Consider the following 20214-nt stretch of genomic DNA (forward strand, 5'->3'; position numbering starts at 1 on the left):
ATGTGATTCTATCATGCTCATATGTGTTCTAAGGCAGACAAAAAACTGTATATGTGATTATATCATGCTCACATGTGTTCTAAAGCAATAAAAAAAACTGTATATGTGATTCTACCATACTCATATATGCTCTAAGGCAGTCAAAAAATTGTATATGTGATTCTATCATGCTCATATGTGTTCTAAGGCAGGCAAAAAACAGAATATGTGATTATATCATGCTCATATGTGTTCTAAGGCAGCCAAAAAAACTTTATATGTGATTCTATCATGCTCATATGTGCTCTAAGGCAGGCAAAAAACGTTATATGTGATTCTAACATGCGCATATGTGTTCTAAGGTAGGCAAAAAAACTGTATATGTGATTATATCATGCTCATATATGTTCTAAAGCAGTCAAAAAAACTGTATATGTGATTCTATCATACTCATATATACTCTAAGACAGTCAAAAAACTGTGTATGTGATTCTATCATGCTCATATGTGTTCTAAGGCATGCAAAAAACTGAATATGTGATTATATCATGCTCATATGTGTTCTAAGGCAGCCAAAAAAACTTTATATGTGATTCTATCATGCTCATATGTGCTCTAAGGCAGGCAAAAAACTTTATATGTGATTCTAACATGCTCATATGTGTTCTAAGGCAGGCAAAAAACCTGTATATGTGATTATATCATGCTCATATATGTTCTAAAGCAGTCAAAAAAACTGTATATGTGATTCTACCATACTCATATATACTCTAAGGCAGTCAAAAAACTATAAATGTGATTCTATCATGCTCATATGTGTTCTAAGGCAGGCAAAAAACTGAATATGTGATTATATCATGCTCATATGTGTTCTAAGGCAGTCAAAAAAACTTTATATGTGATTCTATCATGCTCTTATGTGCTCTAAGGTAGTAAAAAAAACTGTATATGTGATTCTTTCATGCTCATATGTGCTTTAAGGCAGTAAAAAAAGCTGTATATGTGATTCAATCGTGCTCATATGTATTCTAAAGGCAGTAAAAAAACTTATATGTGATTCTATCATGCTCATATGTGTTCTAAGACAGGCAAAAAAATGTATATGTGATTCTATCGTGCTCATATGTGTTCTAAGGCCGGCAAAAAAATGTATATGTGATTCTACCATGCTCATATGTGTTCTAAGGCAGTAAAAAAACCGTATATGTGATTCAATCATGTTCATATGTATTCTAAAGGTAGTAAAAAAACTTATATGTGATTCTATCATGCTCATATGTGTTCAAAGGCAGTAAAAATACTGTATATGTGATTCTATCATGCTCATATGTGTTCAAAGGCAGTAAAAATATTATACTGAAATATTATATAAAAGGTCAGTATTGATAAACAAAATATACTGAAATAAATTATATCCAATGCACCTAAGTTAAGGTAATCAAAGTTATATGAAATCTAACAACATGCAATATATCACATGAAACTTTTATACCTGAGAGGCACCTGCAATCAAAGTTCCCCTGTTCAGCAAAAAACTGTTGAACTCAGCTCGGAGAACGTCGGCGATGGTTTCATGGAAGTAGTCATGCATTATGTCCTTAATGATCTGGCGTACATCATCACCGGAAAAAATAGGATGCTTGGAGCTGATGTCGATGGGAGAAGTCTGTGAGTCGTGACTGGCGGAAGCAACGACAGGTGAGGTGTTCATATTACTCCCAAACCCGAACACACGACCCTTTTTGGGTTCACCTGCTGCAGTCACCCATGTTGCAGGATCAAATGATGGATGCTCAGTAGAGTTATCGCCATATTGCTCTATCATCTGTTGCTCATATGCCTCATACAAAATAATGTTTACAGTATGCATTAATAATTAAGAATTACAATGTTTATAATAACTTGTATATTACAATGATTATTAATAGAATAAATACATACCGTTGTCGTTCTCGCCTTCTCTGATACGAAGTCTCCCGTGATCTTCCGTTTATGGGTTTCAACAAACACATCCTTGTATGGTACAATGCCTCCTTTTTCTGCTTCCTGCGAAGTTAAATGATAAAATATTTAGTTAACAAGTTTGCAACAATACTTATAAAATTGACAATATATATATTGATGAGTTACCATTTTCTTCGGGTGGCTCCCAAAAGTCTTAGATCCACCTGTGTGTAGATGGGCTTCAGGCATGATATATTGTTTTCCTGATCCTTGAAATACAACATGTAGTGATTTGGACAAACATCTATCTTTTTATACCCCATACCTAGAGCGTTTACCATAACCTTTGCACGATAGAAATTTTGTGGCAATTTCTCATCTTTAGGCAACATACTCTTCACAATCATGCACAAACGGTCAAAACATAATTGACTCAAATTATACTCAAACTTCAAATTCATTAGTTGAAGAACTGCATACAAGATAGTGCGACTCTCGCAACCGTTCCAAAGTGGCTCATCATTATCTCTAAGTAAATCATAAAATCTACTAGCTGCATCGTTTGGTGATTCTTCATCTACTGCAGTTGTTACATCACTAGGACCCATGACATAACTCAGTTCTGTTCTTGCGGCATCAAATATTAAATCCATATATGAATTATTGTGCACAACATTCACCCGTGCATCAAAATTGTTTCTAAATTCTTCACCATGAAACGTCTAATTCTGATAATCGCTCATAAAACCCTTCATGTATAGGTGATGTCTAACGCCATGAGGTTCTACAAATCGATTGTTCTTACAAATCTTGCAGGGACACCCAATCTGACCTGTAAGATCTACTGTACTGACACTTGCCATTGCAAATTCAATAAAACTTTCAACACCATTCATATATTCATACGATAACTCATTGTCAACTATCCTACGATACATCCAATCATGATTTGCAGTCATTTTGTCGTATGATGTTACGAATAGTATCCTAACCAGTTAAAAGAGAATTATCAGAATGTTATGATGAAGAAAATATCAAATTTATCATACAATATATGATGTCATACAATCACAAGAATTATGATGCGTGCATTGATAACTTAATATTTTCATGTGCAAACTATTCATAAAACGATACATTCACTTGAAGCATGCTTTCATTATACAATTTCACATGTAAGTAATAAATAAATTGAAAGTAACTACATGCAAGCATGGATACAATCACATTCAACATTGCAATACATCAAAAACATTCATATCAAAAAAATGTCAAACATGTACCTGCAGCAAACACACTCCAATATCCTGCTAACTACTACCATGCTTAGCATGAAATCCGTACTCCAAAAATAAGAACACTTTTATTCTCATACATTTAAATCATGCTCAGCATGATCTCCAAACTCCAACAAAATAGTCCTAGATATCAACAACTAAGTGAGTGTGTGAACAGTAAAGTGTTGCATCCAATAAATTAAATAACATGTGATGTGCTTGCATCACGTACTCACTACGGGTATTCACCCAATTTGCATTGATTTTGTAAGTTACTTACCACGGGTGGCGGGGCACAAGCGGGATCCGTTGAGAAATCTGTAAGAGACAATGTGTTAAAATGAAGTCACCCTCTGCTGAAATGAAAAAATCTTGCATTGGCCTTTTATCTAAAAAATGTGGCCCTTCCAGAAGTCGGGCTTTGGTGCACGTATTAGCTCTAGCTTTACTAGAGTTATCCGAGTAGCAGGAACCATCAAACAAACTATAGCTGATTTAATGAGTCATTCACAGTTTCATAGAACGATGCAGTGTGGCCTGCCAAACCACATGTCAAGCCCTCTGACAAGATGCACAAGGAACCTTGCAGTTGAGTTGTTAGCACCGAGTAGGGACACGATTCCGCTACAACAAAGGGAAAGCAAACACAGAGATCCCAAAAAGCACACGCCGTGCACACGGGCATGAGCACGATGGAGGCGTTGAGAAGCCAAGCACCCAAGCACCTAGTGGCAAATTAGGGAGGCGACCCCCTGCTAGAAAACCAGGGGGGGCGACCCCCTGTCGAAAACGCAGGGGGGCGACCCCCTGCCGAAAACGCAGGGGGGCGACCCCCCTGCCGGAAAAACCAAAGAGGCAGGGAGCGCCCCCATCCAAAAAAGCATTGGGGTGCCCCCCATGACGGAAAAGTAGGGGGGCGACCGCCTGCCGAAAAAGAAGGGGGGCGACCCCCTGCCGGAAAACCAGGGGGCCGACCCTCTACCGGAAAAGAAGGGGGGCGACTCCCTGCCGGAAAAGAAGGGGGGCGACCCCCCTGCCGGAAAAGCAGAGGGGCGACCCCCCTGCCGGAAAAGCAGAGGGGCGACCCCCCTGCCGAAAACGCAAGGGGGCGACCCCCCTGCCGAAAAAACCAAAGAGGCAGCCCCCCCCCCCCCCCCCCATCCGGAAAGGCATTGGGGTGCCCCTTTGCCGGAAAAGCAGGGGGGCGACCCCCTGCCGGAAAAGAAGGGGGGGCGACCCCTTGCCGGAAAACCAGGGGGTGACCCCCTGTCGGAAAAGCAGGAGGGCGACCCCCCTACCGGAAACGCAGGGGGGCAACCCCCCTGCTGGAAAAACCAAAGAGGCAGTGGGCGCCCCCCATCCGGAAAGGCATTGGGGTGCCCTCCTGCCGGAAAAGAAGGGGGGCGACCCCCTGATGGAAAAGCAGGGGGGCGACCCCCTGCCGGAAAAGCAGGGGGGCGACCCCCTGCCAGAAAAGCAGGGGGCGACCCCCCTGCCGGAAAAAGCGAATTTAATATCGATTACCTGAGCATCGCAGGGCGGCGGGCGTCTGACGGAGAGCGGCGGGAGGCTGACGGAGAGCATCGGCCGACAAGCGACGGGCGGTGGGGGCCGGGGAGAGGCCGACGAGCGGGATAGGGCGGCGGGAGGGAGAGGGCGGTGAGCGGAAGCAGCGAAACATGAAAGAGAAAGAGGGCTCTGATTAGGGATTTACACGACATTTAGCGACAACCTAATTTCGTCGCAAAGCCATCGTAAATCTACATAACTAGTTAGCGACAGAAATATTCCGTCGCTAACTGTGTCGCTAGATAGCGACGATAGACTGTCCCTCGCCAAATACGTCGCTAAATGTCGCAGTTATTACGGCAAAACCTTCTGTCGCTAAGCCGTCGCTAATTTGCGACAGATTGTGCGACAAAATCTATTCTGTTGCTATTTTCGTAAATATTACGGATTTTAGCGACGGATTTGTTTCTCTTGTTAATCTATCGCTAATTAGCGTCAGAACAATTCCGTCGCAAACGTCCGTCGCTAATTCCCTATTTTCTTGTAGTGCCTCACCCCCTCTTGCCTCATTAAGAGGTGTGTTTCCCCTCTCTCTCTCCCACTTTCAGTATGTGGGAGAGAGCGAGAGAGGGTAACACCCTCTCCCTTCTCTGTAACTGACCCCAGGTGGGGTTACGCCGGCGGCGTTACACAAACTAATTCTATAAAATAGTTAGGCGATTAAAATGGCAACTTTCCAAACATGACCGCAAGGGAGAGAGTTTAAAAATTATAAGTGTCATGCGAGTAACACTTCTTATTTAAAAAAAAACATGCCCAAACAAACTTATAAGCTATAAACTTGCATATGCATTCATAAGTCACATCTTGGTTAAGCATGCGTTGATGACACAAATGCACAAACATTAAACCAAAACACAAGCGACTTTAAAATGAAAGAGAAAAAACATACCCAACTGATATGTTTAGTACAATAGCCAAGCAGTATTTTCCTAGATAACTAGTATTCTCCCAAGCGAGTACCATCTAATTACACACCAGAAAGCAGGTTAACCAGACCTTACCCCCAAAACACACACACACACGCAGGATGCAGCCCATGATGCATGGGTGCAGAAACTATTCATGCAGCATGTATCAATCATCAACATCACCAAGATCAGGGACGATGAAGAAATCATCCGGGTCAACCTCCAGCCTGGGCTTCTTGAGTGTGGGTGCAAATTTAGGGGGTTTGTTCAAGTTTGGTTGGAATGAAGACGATGGAAGTTGCGGCACTTGAGCTGCTGATACTGCTTCCGGTGACATATGATCATCAAAGTGTCCAATATCTGTTATCCATTCAAGCTCTCCCAATCCCATGGATTCTTTCTGCATATTCCAAATAAAACAACTGTAGTAGAGACAGAAATAATGGCGTTGGTAATAATACTACTTGAAAAGATCAAACACCACTGACGTAGATGATGATGATGATGGTGGTTTTGAATCGTGAACATGATTATTGGGTAGTAAAGGTGACATGGTGGTCATAATGACGAGGATGAGAATGGCAGTTATGATGTCCTAAGCATTTGTTGAACATAGAAGGATGAATTTAGAGGCCAACTGAAAAGCCATAATCATCTGTCCAATTTCCTCCAAGTAGGAATATGAAAAACCAAGGTTTGTTTCAAAAAAAAAAAATATAATGAAAAACCAAGGAAAATCTGGATTTTTGGTTAATTGCACCCAAGCATATGCTTTAATCACACCTTAGAAACCAATTTTTCAGTAGTTTTTTTATTTTCCTATTATTAGAAGGGAATTTAAAAAATTATGAAATTCTGGACTTTTGGTGCCATAAATGAACTTACCCTATAAAAAGGTTAATAAATTGAAATAAAAGTAATCGGTTTCCTCCTAACAGCAGGAGGGTGCAAGCAATCCTAAAGTTGCATTTTTCATTCTTTTGGCCTTTTTTTTTTTTTTGGGGGGGGGGGGGGAGTCTGACCTTACAAATGTGATCTACATTGTTTAGCAAGAATCGACTTTTAGATCATCCAATTACAACATATTAGTAGGTAAATTGTCAAGTCCTAAAAAATCATATTTTTTCATTGAAAAAACATGATCCAAGAGTTTTCCTAGCAATTGGACCATATTGTTGAACACGCTTATGGGGTCTGATTTGTGAAACATGACTTAGAACATAGAAAATCAGCGCCATCTCAACCTTTCTAACATTAGGATGAACCAATTTTCTTTTGAATTAATGCCAAAGATGTCAAAAAAGTCTGGGAAATTCACAATCTTTTGTAAAGCATAAATGTGCTCAAACAAGCGTAAACTTTCAGAGAATGCAATGTCACTCACCTTGTTACCAGTTTCAAAATCTGGCAAGTGCAGAAGCTCATTGACATTCCAGCTCTCAGATGGTGAGTATGCACTGTGCTGCTGATGCATCAAGGCATCAATTGTGGTTTCTCCAGCATCGCCTGGTTGGGTCATCCTTTTGTCGAACGTCGCCGGATTTTGGGTTGCCGGTGGCTCTAGACGAACTTGATTGGAATGCTTCACGCACGGGGCACTCAAAGCCACACGTATTCCAGTGGCTAGAAATCTTTGGTGGTTGCCACTGAGGCTCCCTTTTACATGTATGGCCTCATCACAGTCACGGCAAAAGAGTGCTCTGTCTTCCACACAAAATATGAATGCTAATTTTTCCTACGCACCAAGAAAACTAGATTAAGTTATATCAATCATTAGTTGGAATGGAGGTTAATGAGTTGAGCTTCAAAGTTGATAGTCACATAAGGCCCCATCCAGACCAGGTTAGTGGGTCAGATAAGGCTATTTAATTAGTCAGGTTGGTTCCTAAACCAAGTTTAGATCAAAATGGCCTCATTAGATAAGGATATATATTTGCTACTGTCTACTGTCTACTTTACGTATCCACTCGATCTGACCTGAGATGTGTTCAGCAAGGTTTGCTTGTTAGGGGTGGCACTGTGGATCATCCTTTTTCAATGTAAAAATATAATTTTTATAGTTATGAAATTTTGGTATATTGTGGGACGTTTAAGCTTTTGGAAAACCAATTTGCATACTGCAAAAAAAAAAAATCCAAAACCTGTTTTCTACTAAAGAAACTACGTGGATCACATCGATATGGATAGATCTAAAAGAAAATTGAAATAAAATATGAAGAAAATAGTGTTTTCTACTAGATTGCATGTACAAACGACTGTAGTAGATTTATATCCTTAGATAAACAAGGGCGATCCAAAGTCAGACCACTTTTATTGTAATCTTTAGCTTCACATGAAACATGTCACAATTCATGAATTTCAATTAAATTAGTGAACTCCAATGTCTCTAGACCTTGTGTGAGGTAACACGGATGGTCCAAGATTAGACCATTTTCATTGTAATCTTGGGCATCACATAAAACATGACATAGTTACATGTATTTCCACTGTTCCTATCAGCTTATGTGGAACAAATCCGAGCAAATTCAGGAATTCCAATGTATTTATCAGTTCATTAATTTGGAACATATCCAAGTTCACCAACTGTACTCTCTATGCCAAAGATGACAATTTAAGAGTTAAGACAATGTTTATCCACGAAATGTTTGATAATAAAGTAGTTTCAGGCACCATATGAATTAAGTTTGTCCAAGTCCATAAACTCTGGAATTTAATATTTCCAATAAAAATCTTTCACGCTTCAAATGGTTCCTAAACGGACCCTTTAGGAAGAAATTTAATGTGGACTATTTTTGCAAAATAGGACACAAGGACACAAATTTTTCTAATAAAAAAAGTATTTTTTTGGATATTTTAGTGTTACAAATATAATTTTTACTTAACTAATACTTTAAAATATTAAAATATTGTTCACACATGTCGGTGCCCATATCCATGCCTGAGCAATGTCCACTCGTATCACGAGTGACATGCCACCTAATTGCCTGTGCATGTGACATATTCCAAAAGATATTAAACCCTTGGTGAGTGCCATCGCTCACCAACGGAGCAAAGCCACCGGTATGATCTCAAGAGAACCACACTAATGACATGGGAAATCAGAATTTTTATGTCTTCAGGTGTAGGATTGGCCTCATCAGATATAGATCATGGTTTGGTATTGTGCATAGAAATTACTCGGGTAATTTTTTAAATGACCAATAAAGTTTTGATACTAATTAATATGTCCACCATATGCTTTTAATTTTTCAAATACCCCAAGCTTTTAATGTGGGTTAGCTCTGCAATGGGATAAAAACACGGTTTTAGTGTAATTGTATGATGTTGAAAGATGGAGTTGCTAAAAACATTATCCTGTGAATGGTGTTGAGATGTACACCACAAGGATAGAACGAGGGTCAATAGCGGTGACTCTTTTTTAGTGAGAAAAAATCTTGATGCTATTGATAAAGCAATAACGGTAATCGCAGGGACATAAATATCGTGCTGTTATTAATCTACTACATGAATCATGCTGCTATTAGCAATATCAATAACGACAAGCTGGATATCCCTTGGAATGCTTTGTTCTTGCATACATCTTACCGTATATATGAATATTAGAAGTATATATTTTGTTTGCATACCGGATAGGATAAAGGGGTATAGGGGGTTTGTATTTGAAGTGTGACACGCTTAGAGATGATACAATTTTTAAACTCTTCTTGTTTACTTGTTTATGTGAATATTAGAAGTGTATATGTTTGTTGTAGGCTTGGAGAAGGTGTAGAAGCTGTAGCGGGTTTGTATTTAAAGTGTATTTTTAAACTCGTTTTGTCTAATTGTCTTTTGTTGAATGTTAAAAAAAAAAACTATTTTTTTGTTTTTTGCTTGCAAGTTTATAGCCTATAACTATAAGATTCTTGTCTTGCCGCTATAGGCTAGATTCTTGTTTCTCCAGCCTATAACAATGAGTTAATTCACCTTGTGATAGCATGTAACAGTGACTTAATTCACCCCATTGTGTCCTATAACGATGAGCTAAGAATCTTGTCGTTATAGCCTATAACGGTGAGAGTACCTCAATGTTATAACCTATAGGTAGCCTATAACAAATCTCGCCATAATATCCTATCTCGTCGTTAAAACAACCTTGCCATTAAAGATTGCCACACTGTTATTGTTGTTCTCAATTTTGGCAAGATTTTTCACTGGTGTTGGTTCACCCTTTAACAATGAGCTATAAATGTTGTTATTACTCAACGGTGACTTATCGATAAGAATTCTCGTCATTATAAGCCTATAGGAGCGAGAAATAGGTCAATAGAGGTAAGATATGTTGTTGCTATTGATCCACATCCTTGTAGTGGTAGTGTTGGGCTGCCAACACCATTCCCAATAATTTGTTTATGCAATGCCACTCTCTCAAATAGCAAGAGTATGAGAGCATGGTGGAAACTACAACACAACTTCTGAATCAAGGTTCCCAAACATAGCCTCACACTACAAGAAAATTGTTAATTAGCGACGAAAATTAGCGACGGATTTTTTCCGTCGCTAATTAGCGACAGATTAGCTAGAGATAGAATCTGTCGCTAATTCGCGACGGATTAGCGAAGAAACAAATTTTATCGCTAATCTGTCGCTACTTAGCGACAGATTAGCGACTAAATTTTTTGTCGCTACTTTTTATTACAAGAACACCATTTTAGCGATGGATTTAGAGAGGGAACTCTGTCGTCGCTAATCCGTCGCTAATTAGCGACGGATTAGCGACAGTATATATTTCGTCGCGGTTTTTGTATTTTGATTTAGCGACGGCTTAGCGACGGAATGTTTCCGTCGCTAAGCCGTCGCTAAATATCGCGTAAATCCCTAATCCCATCCCTCTTTCTCTTTTTCCTGTTTCGCTGTATTGCTCCCGCCCGCCGCCCGTCGGCTCTCGCCGCCGCCGCTGCCTCGCCGACGATCCTCGTTGCCGACCTCCCTGCTTGGCTAGCGGCTGCGCCAGGGACTCCGAGCACCGGCGACCCGCCGCCGACCTCTTCCTCCTCCCTGCTGTTCCTCTGTGGCTGCTGCCGGGAGGTGTTGTCTCCCCTTCGCCGGCGACTCGCAACCGGCGTCCTCAGCCGCCGACGACCGACGATCCTCCCTGCAGCCACCTCTTCGCCTCCGCTCTGAGTTCCGGCGACCCAGTGGCCCCCGAGCTTCGCTCCAGGTCTCCCCCTCTCTGCTGTCGACTGCGCCGGCCACCGGCGACCTCGCCAGCCGCCGCTCCCCGTGCTTTCCGGCAGGGGGGTCGACCCCCTGCGTTTCCGGCAGGGGGGTTTTTTCTTTTCTCTTCTTTCAATTAGTTAGAGTTGTTTTAATTTGTTTTAATTTTTTTAGTTAGTGTTTCATCTTGTTTCATGATTAGTTAGTTTGTTACTTAATTTGTTTTGTTTTTGTGCAGATTTTTCAACGGAACCAACTCGTGCTCGGCCACCTGTGGTAAGTAAATGACAAAAACAATGCAAATCGGGTAAATACCCGTGGTGAGTAAGTGATGCAAACGTATCACATGTTATTTAATTTATTGAATGCAACACTTTATTGTTCACACACTCACTTAGTTGTTGATATCTAGGACTGCTTTGTTGGAGTTCGGAGATCATGCTGAGCATGATTTTAATGTAGAAATATGAAAGTGTTCTTATTTTTGGAGTACGGAGTCCATGCTAAGCATGGTAGTAGTTAGTGAGATATTGAAGTGTGTTTGCTGCAGGTACATGTTTGCCATTTATTTGATATGAATGATTATGATGTATTGCAATGTTTGATGTAATTGTATCCATGCTTGCATGTAGTTACTTTCAATTTGATTTTGACTTCCATGTGAAATTTTATAATAAAAGCATGCTTCAAATGATTGTATCATGTCATTAATAGTTTGCACATGAAAATATTAAGTTATCAATGCATGCATCAAAATTCTTGTTATTGTTTGACATAGTATATTGCATGATAAATTTGATATTTTCTTCATCGTCGCATTCTGATTGTTTTTTTCTTAATTCGTTAGGATACTATTCGTAACATTATACGACAGAATGACTGCAAACCGTGAATGGATGTACCGTAGGATAGTGGACAATGAGTTATCGCATGAATATATGGATGGTGTCGATAGTTTTATTGAATTTGCAACGGCGAGTGTCAGTACGGTAGATCCCACAGGTCGGATTAGGTGTCCCTGCAAGATTTGTAAGAATAATCGATTTGTAGAACCTCATGGCGTTAGACATCACCTATACAGGAAGGGTTTTGTGAGTGATTATCAGAACTGGGCGTTTCATGGAGAAGAATTTAGAAACGATTTTGATGCACGGGTGAATGTGGTGCACGATAATCCATATACGAATTTGATATTTGATGCTGCAGGAACAGAACTGGGTTCTGCTATGAGTTCTAGTGATGTAAGAACTGTCGTAGATGAAGAATCACCAAACGATGCAGCTAGTAGATTTTATGATTTACTTAAAGATGCTGATGAGCCACTTTGGAACGTTTGTGAGAGTCACACTATCTTGTCTGCAGTTCTTCAACTAATGAATTTGAAGTCCGAGTATAATTTGAGTCAATCATGTTTTGACCGTTTGTGCATGATTGTGAAGAGTATGTTGCCTAAAGATGAGAAATTGCCACAAAATTTCTATCGTGCGAAAGTTATGGTCAACGCTCTAGGTATGGGTTACAAAAAGATTGATGCTTGTCCAAATCACTGCATCTTGTATTTCAAGGAGCAGGAAAATGACATATCATGCCCGTCATGTGGGCATCCTCGGTTCAAGCCAAAGACAAGAGGCAATGGTAGCACGAGATCAAAGGAAGTTTCATACAAGTCGCTCCGCTACTTTCCTATCACTCCTAGATTGCAGCGATTGTATATGTCTTCAAAGACAGCTAAACACATGAGATGGCATGCAAATAAAGTTCGACACGATGAAAACAAGATCACGCATCCAAACTATACCCCGAGTATGATCAGTTACAAGAAGATGAGTTAGCTGAAGACAGTGATTACTATCAATCAGATGATGTCTGTGACTTCGCTTATGGTCACGATGTTGCGCATGATATGCATGTCATATCTCCATTGGCTGATGAAACATTCATAGAGGAATGTGATCCCAATGATGTACCAAGTGGATGGGCAAACAATGAAGAAGAAGAAGAAGAAGAAGAAGAAGAAGAAGAAGAAGAAAGTCAAACTAGTGACGAGGAAGAATTCTCAAGCTAGTGAGCAAAATCTTATACTACAAACCTCTATTTAAATGCATTGTAATACTTGATGTGAGTTGTATTGCAATACTTGGTGTGAATGATTAAAAATTTTATTTCAATGTATTGTAATACTTGATACAAATGATTCGAATGCATTGTAATACTTGATGTGAATGATTTCAATTATCTGAATGTATTATAATTTATGCAATTAACGAATGATTTGAATTAGTGCAATACTTGATGTCAATGATTTGAATTATTTGAATGCATTGCAATGCTTGATGTGAATGACTTGAATGCATTGTAATACTTGATGTGAATTATTTGAATGTATTGTATGACATATGTTATTTGTTAGAATATGGTTCGTGGAGGTTATAGTGGTCGCTCATCCAGTAGTAGCCAGGCTCAACCTTCATCTTCACGGGCTCCTGTGATAGGTATATCATATAACTAATTAGATGCTTGATTAGTTCAAATGCACATTCTGAGAACTTGGTGTGTATTTTTTTACAGATGATGTTGCGCCTGTACACGACCCACCTACACCAGTTGATCGCACAAGTCAACAGCCAACACAGGAAACAGGGTCTTCTCAGGCTGGCACAAGAAGACTCATTCGAATAGTGTATATCGATAATCGACCGTAAGTATTTTGTTTTCAATTATTGCATATCTTTTAAATATTTTATATTGATATTTACTGTGTAACAATTCATGTGCAGCACGAGGTTTGAGCCACAAGAAGTAGTACGGGAGATTAGGAATTCACTTCTTCAACATCTACCAGGACCAGTTGCTCAATGGAAAGACTACCCAAAGGAGGTGTTAGACAGATTGTGGTCCTCATTCATGGTATACAGTTGTTCCTCATAGTTAATGTGTTTCATATTTAATTTATTTAAGCAATGTCTACTAACTTTCTGAAAATATTTGTAGGCTTCGAATCGCTTTGCAACTACGGTGGAAGAAAATGATGCAAGGAAGGTGTGGCAGAAGGTGGCTGTCAATCGATTTGCAGACATGCTGCACACTATGAAGACTGCAGCAAAAAAAGCATCTGGCGTAGTAGATGATCCATTACTGTGGAAGGGCCATGGTCCTATTACTATCAGGAGAGATTACTGGGATGAAATGTGCGATATGTGGGCGGGAGATGCATTTAAAAATCGCTCTGTGAAGGCTTCACAAAATCGATCGAAGATGCCCGAAGCCCATCTACACACAGGTGGATCTAAGACATTTGGGAGCCACCTAAAGAAAATGGTAACTCATCAATATATAATATTAATTTTATAAGTATTGTTGCAAATTTGTGTACTAAATCTTTTGTCATTTAACTTCGCAGGAAGCAGAAAAAGGAGGCAGTGTACCATATAAGGATGTGTTTGTAGAAACACATAAACGGAAGACCACGGGAGTCTTCGTATCAGAGAAGGCGAGAACGACAACGGTATATATTAATTCTATTAATAATCATTGCAATATATATGCAAGTCATCATAATGTTATCATTAATTATTAATGAATACTTTAAACATTATTTTGTAGGAGGCATATGAGCAACAAATGGTAGAGCGATATGGCGAAGACGCTACTCAGCATCCATCATTTGATTCTACAGCATGGGTGACTGCAGTAGGTGAACCCAAAAAAGGTCGCGTGTTCGGGTTTGGGAGTAATATGAACACTTCACCAGTTATTGGTTCTTCCAGTTACGGCTCACCAACTTCTTGCGCCGACATAAGCTCCAAGCAGCCGACTATTCTTTCCGGTGATGATGTACGCGAGATCATTAATGAATCATTGAATAACTACTTCCAATACACCGTCGCCCCCTTTCTCCGAAATGAGATCAAGGCCGCTGTTCAGGATAGGGGATCTTCGATTCCAGGTCCCTCTCAGGTATAATCACATATATAGTTTTTTTGACTGTCTTAAAGCACATCTGAGCATGGTAGAATCACATATAGAGTTTTTCTAGATGCCTTAGAACACATATGAACATGCTATAATCACATATTCAATTTTTTTACTGCCTTAGCACACATATGAGCATGATAGAATCACATATATATATATATATATTTAACTTTTTGTCTGTCTTAGAGCACATATGAGCATGATAGAATCACATATAAAGTTTTTTTTATTGCATTAGAACACATAAGCATGCTATAATCACATATTCAGTTTTTTTACTGCCTAAGAACACATATGAGCATATTATAATCACATATTCTGTTTTTTGACTGCCTTAGCACACATATGAACATGCTATAATAACATATAGAGTTTTTTAACTGCCTTAGAACACATATGAACATGTTATATATCATTTATGATAGAATCACATATAAAATTTTTGGCTTTGCCTGCCTTAGAGCACATATGAGCATGCTATATTCACATATTCAATTTTTTTACTGCCTTAGCACACATACGAGCATGATCGAATCACATATATAGTTTTTTGCCTGCCTTAAAGCACATATGAGCATGGTAGAATCACATATAGAGTTTTTTTATATGCCTTAGAACACATATGAACATGCTATAATCACATATTCAATTTTTTGACTGCCTTAGCACACATATGAGCATGATAGAATCACATATAGAGTTTTTTTATTGCCTTAGATCACACATGAGCACATGATAGAATCACATATAGTGTGTAATTTATTTCATTATATTTTGTTTATCAATACTGACTGTTCTTTTCTTGTGTAGGCTGCTAGCGATAATCAGGGTAGTGGAGCTGAAGGGACAGATAAAGACAATGAACAAGAAGACGCACAAAATCTTGGCGATGATTAGAGGACTGTGTTGAAGAAGTTCTATTTTTTTTATTTTTCCTAATTGTAATTGTTGAATTGTAAATAATTAAACTTCTTAGTTTTAAGGTGGAACGATTAATTATTATAGATACTTGTTATATGAATTTTTTTGTGTGGTTTATTTTTTATTTACAGGAAATATAAATTGTACAGGAAATATAAATTGTACAGTTCTCGGTAATTAATTTTTAAATAATTTTTTTTTGATTTTTTTTCGTTTTTGCGACGGATTAGCGACGGATGATTCCGTCGCTATTCATATTAATCTAGCGACGGCTTAGCGACGGAATTAAATCCGTCGCCACGCCGTGGTCGTCGTTTAGTACCGGCGGATTGGCGACGGAATATAGCGCTCGTTATTCCGTCGCAATTAGCGACGGACTTGGCGACGGAATTATTCCGTCACCAGTTAGCGTCGAAATATTCGCGACGTAAGCATACTGTCGCCGCGTTGTCGCTAATCCGTCGCTAACATGGTTAGCGACGGATTAGCGACGGAATGTGGTCGTCGCTAATCTACTGCTTTGTTGTAGTGTCAATCTGTTTAACTAATCCTTGTCTTGGTGACATGGGTGTCATAAATCCTAGAAAGACAAACCACCATATTGGTTTTCAAGCTCCCTGGATGTATAATTTCTTATTTATGTGATTCTTTTTTGTGTAAATATTATTTTTATTCTTTGACTGTACTGGTGGGGGTCTGCCCTGGATGTACAACACAGCTTGCTTACTAAAAAAAACTAATTCTTGTCTTCAATTTTTCATCTTAAACAACGAAACTGATTGGCAAATAAAATATTCCTATTAAATGATAGAAAAACAATAAATTTATGGAAAGATTTAAAGGTTTAAAAGGAACTTATATTGAGCATAAAGAAAAAAATGTTGAAACATTTCTATAAGGGTAGGGATTGTGCAAACTTCTAAAAGGACAAAATAATGATCCAAAATTCTCATGAGAAATTGAATTTTTTTCATATTCCTAGCAACTTTGTTGGCAAAATATCTGCAAACATAAATAAATTGAAAAATATAAAAATATATTTGTAAGAATAAATAAAAATAAAAATATAAAAAATAAAGTTGACTTTTTCAGAAAAAATAGCCGATAAAAGTTTAAAATTGTGATATTTAGAAAATATTGTGATATCTTGTCATTTAAAATGTCAATCTAAGATATCCTCTCTCTTTTTGCAATATTTTCAAAATATCAAGGGTATGTGTCACATAGGGAGTATCATGATAATTTTGATTTTATAATTACATCCACCCAAATTAAACCAAGGTTAATAAAAACCTTTGTGCATGTATTCATTTGATGGGCAATTTGAAAATTACCCACTACAAAAAACAACACTTTTACTGGCGCTAAAATAGTGTCAGTGCCTAGCAACTCATATAGATTCATGTTTGAGAAACCTGCACCAATCATCCTGGTAAGCTAATTGGATTTGATAGCAATTAAATGGAGTTGGACACCTGACCCAAATCCTGATTAAAATGTGAACCTTTTTTCTTTTTAAAACAAAACCCTAAAAGAGGTACTGTTTTCTTGGATCTAGGGGAATTAGGGTGGGTGGTTGCTGTTAAAATGGGTAGGTACAAAATGCTGTCAGTTCCTAACCAACTCATGTTCCCATGAACAGAAAATGGAGTGTGTTTGGTGGGAGAGCAGATCAGGTGATCTGTCAAGTGATTTGACATCTTCACCGTCTACATTGTGGATGGTGAGGAAGTGATTTGGCAGATCACTTGATCTGCTCTCGTTTGGTGGAGCTCAATTCAGTTCTCCCATTTTCAGACGCCTCTCAAGAAGTCAACAGCCCATGACCCAACAAGAACCTTGGGAAATTCCCCTTCTATATAGCACTGAACAAAGAAAGGCAAAACCAGGCATCCCTGCGAAGCTGACGCATTAAAAAAAAAATTTATGATCTGTGGTTGTTGTGAACTAAAGATAGTCACTTCTCATTTCATGTTTCGCTGACATTGAAGGGATGTGCATACTTCTGAGATAAAATTTTCTTACCCTCTCGAGTAGGGGTGGCAAAACTTGACACGACCCTCCAACCCGACCTGCCAACCCGCGGGTTCGGGTTTGGCTTAAACAAATCTGTTTAATAAACGGGTCGACCCACCTAACCCATTTATTAAACGGGTCGGGTTCATGTTAGGGGTATGCCAACCCGCCAACCTGGCTGACCCGTTTAATAAACGGGTTAGGCGGGCGGGTCAACCCACCAACCCGACCCACTAACATGCCAACCCGTTTACCCGACCCAACCCATTTATTAAACGGGTTGGCAGGTCGTGTCGGGTTACCCGTTTAATAAATGGGTCGGGTTCGTGTTTGCCACAGTCGACCCATTTAATAAACGGGTCGGGGTTCGGGTTGAGGTATGCTGACCCGCCAACCTGTCGGGTCGACCCGCCAACCCGACCCGATTGCCACCCCCTACTCTCGAGTAAGAAACCTCTCAGTTGGAACTCATAAAAAGAGGTTGTTTTTACCTGCCCCATGGATGTGTTAGCATGGTAAAAATAGTAGGGATGACCATTATTAGATCATACACTATTTTTTGAAGGCTGAAAATTAAGCAAGGCTGTTAATTTTTCAACCTTCACAAAATCCAATGTACACATCAGAAAAACCATGACCCCCGTTTTACTAATTAAACTAAATATATAGATCACATCTGAAAGGTCAGATGTGCAGAAAAATTAAATAAGATTAAAAAAAAAATTGAGTTTTTTTTTTTTTGACAAAGAAAGCTGGAGTTAGGCAGATACAACTATATACCTTTGGGTTTTGAACCTCCGAGGTCCCAACACAATGTGACGTGCACTAACTGCTCTGTCCAGACAAGCAAAGCCTCCATTTATAAAAAGAAATTTTGAGGTTTTAATTAGAGGATTTCTTACCTACGAGGGTAGTTATCCTTCCTCGAGATAAAATTAGCTACCCTTGTCGGCAAGAAATCCCCTAGTTAAAACCCATAAAAGAAGGTTATTTTGACCAAAGTTTACACCTAAGTGTATATTCTAATTTAGTAAAACTGAATTTCTCCATCTTCAAGGTTTTTTTGTTTGTTTTTTCCTGCTAAGCCTGAGAGAAACCATCTGGCTGTACCATATTCAACATACGTCGTTGATGTAAAACCTGAGGTCTCCCTCACACATCAGGAAGTACACCCAGCTTGTGGCAGGATGCACATCCTGTGGGTGCGACACCTGTGACGTCCCTTCACCTTGGTAACATCCCTACCAGATTCATCAAGTTCATCAACAAAAATAACGGGTAATTATTATGATTAAACGGCTCTATTATGACAAATAAATATACCAAGCACCCCGTTGAGACAGAAAATTAATGTCAGACGCAAAAGCCACGTCAAAAACTTGAACTTTGAAACGCAGAAGAAGGAAAGCAGAGGGAGAGAGAGAGATGTGCCTGGCAGATGTCACAACGAGGGAATTTGTTAGAGAGGCAGTCGAGGAGAAGCCTCTGGTGTTTGCTTGCGAGCTTGTTGGCTTTGTGGACCTCCGCATCGCATTCGGTACACAGTGCAGCTTCATCTGCGCAGCATATGATTGAAGCTGCAGATTTCTCACAGACATCGCATTGGATCTTCATGATGCTTGGCTTGGCTTGCTTCCCTTCCCTTTCCCTTTCTCTTTTAGCAGAACGATGAATGGGTGTTTCTAGTTTCTACCATATGCCCATATGAGAGAGAGAGATCTAGAGAGAATCAACTTTATTAGTGAGATTAATTATGGAAAACCTTCTTTCAAAAAAACAGTTATGGAAAACCAATATAAAATAAGAAAACTATATACGATGAAAGGTGTGTGTGTGAGAGAGAGAGAGAGAGAGAGAGAGAGAGAGGCTACTGACAGAGTAAAGTAGAATATCTCGAGTCCTGATATTCTTTGATACGTGAATTTGTGGACTTGAATGGATTCACAAACGTGTGGCTAGCAATAGTTTAGGGTCATTTTTCTCTTATTTTTCTGCTGCTTCTTTGTTCAAAATTGCATAAGATATTGCTAAGGTACGAATTAGCGATCCCTTTAAACTGTCGTTAGGGCACGGATTCAACGTCTCTCTCTCTCTCTCTCTCTCTCTCTCTCTACGGATTCAACGTCTCTCTCTCTCTCTCTGAGTGAAGTCGCGTCAGTAGTTGTTGATTTTTCTTGATGCAGCGACCGCAAGACAAAAAAAAAACTGATAATAATTAAAAATTTCTAGAAAATAAAGTAGTTTCCGGTAGAATCCGGCGCCGTGCGTTCAGTTCACCGCGGTAAATCTAGTCTTGTTAACAGACGTCATTTTTTCGATAAACTCACTGTTCGACGTTATTTTCGATGTTTTTTCGCTCAATTGCTCTCGGTAAATGCATCATCTTTCTATTCACCGTTTTTTATTCCTCTTTATTTTAACGCTATCTA

The 20214-nt window shown here is 39.2% G+C and overlaps 2 protein-coding genes across 3 annotated transcripts; one reads left to right on the forward strand and one right to left on the reverse strand.

Annotated features, from left to right (window-relative positions):
• Positions 1-5614: 5614 nt before the first annotated feature.
• LOC149811846 (B-box zinc finger protein 25-like) lies at positions 5615-19650 on the reverse strand. The gene is made up of 3 exons (XM_089993433.1): positions 19217-19650; positions 7065-7415; positions 5615-6080 (listed from the first exon to the last, which is right to left on the reverse strand). The coding sequence occupies exons 1-3, from the start codon at positions 19397-19399 to the stop codon at positions 5847-5849; spliced, it is 768 nt and encodes a 255-aa protein (XP_089849559.1). The 5' UTR covers positions 19400-19650; the 3' UTR covers positions 5615-5846.
• LOC149811847 (uncharacterized) lies at positions 13102-16210 on the forward strand. 2 transcript variants are annotated; one of them, XM_089993435.1, is made up of 3 exons: positions 13102-13365; positions 13442-13571; positions 15659-16210. In XM_089993435.1, the coding sequence occupies exons 1-3, from the start codon at positions 13287-13289 to the stop codon at positions 15756-15758; spliced, it is 309 nt and encodes a 102-aa protein (XP_089849561.1). In that variant the 5' UTR covers positions 13102-13286; the 3' UTR covers positions 15759-16210. The 2 variants fall into 2 exon arrangements, with proteins under 2 accessions (XP_089849561.1, XP_089849560.1); XM_089993434.1 differs by lacking the exons at positions 13102-13365; positions 13442-13571 and adding an exon at positions 13578-14830.
• Positions 19651-20214: the final 564 nt, after the last annotated feature.

Source organism: Nuphar pumila, chromosome 17, assembly GCF_984573655.1.
Source record: "Nuphar pumila chromosome 17, dmNupPumi1.hap1.1, whole genome shotgun sequence".
Lineage (NCBI taxonomy): Eukaryota > Viridiplantae > Streptophyta > Magnoliopsida > Nymphaeales > Nymphaeaceae > Nuphar > Nuphar pumila.

Coding starts and splice junctions, on each gene's coding strand:
- LOC149811847 (XM_089993434.1), top strand. CDS start 14,495: ATGGTAGAGCGATATGGCGAAGACGCTACTCAGCATCCATCATTTGAT. Junction 14,831..15,658: donor CGATTCCAGGTCCCTCTCAG/GTATAATCACAT, acceptor TTTCTTGTGTAG/GCTGCTAGCGATAATCAGGG.
- LOC149811846 (XM_089993433.1), bottom strand. CDS start 19,399: ATGAAGATCCAATGCGATGTCTGTGAGAAATCTGCAGCTTCAATCATA. Junction 7,416..19,216: donor CTCGTTGTGACATCTGCCAG/GCACATCTCTCT, acceptor CTTGGTGCGTAG/GAAAAATTAGCATTCATATT. Junction 6,081..7,064: donor ATTTTGAAACTGGTAACAAG/GTGAGTGACATT, acceptor TGGAATATGCAG/AAAGAATCCATGGGATTGGG.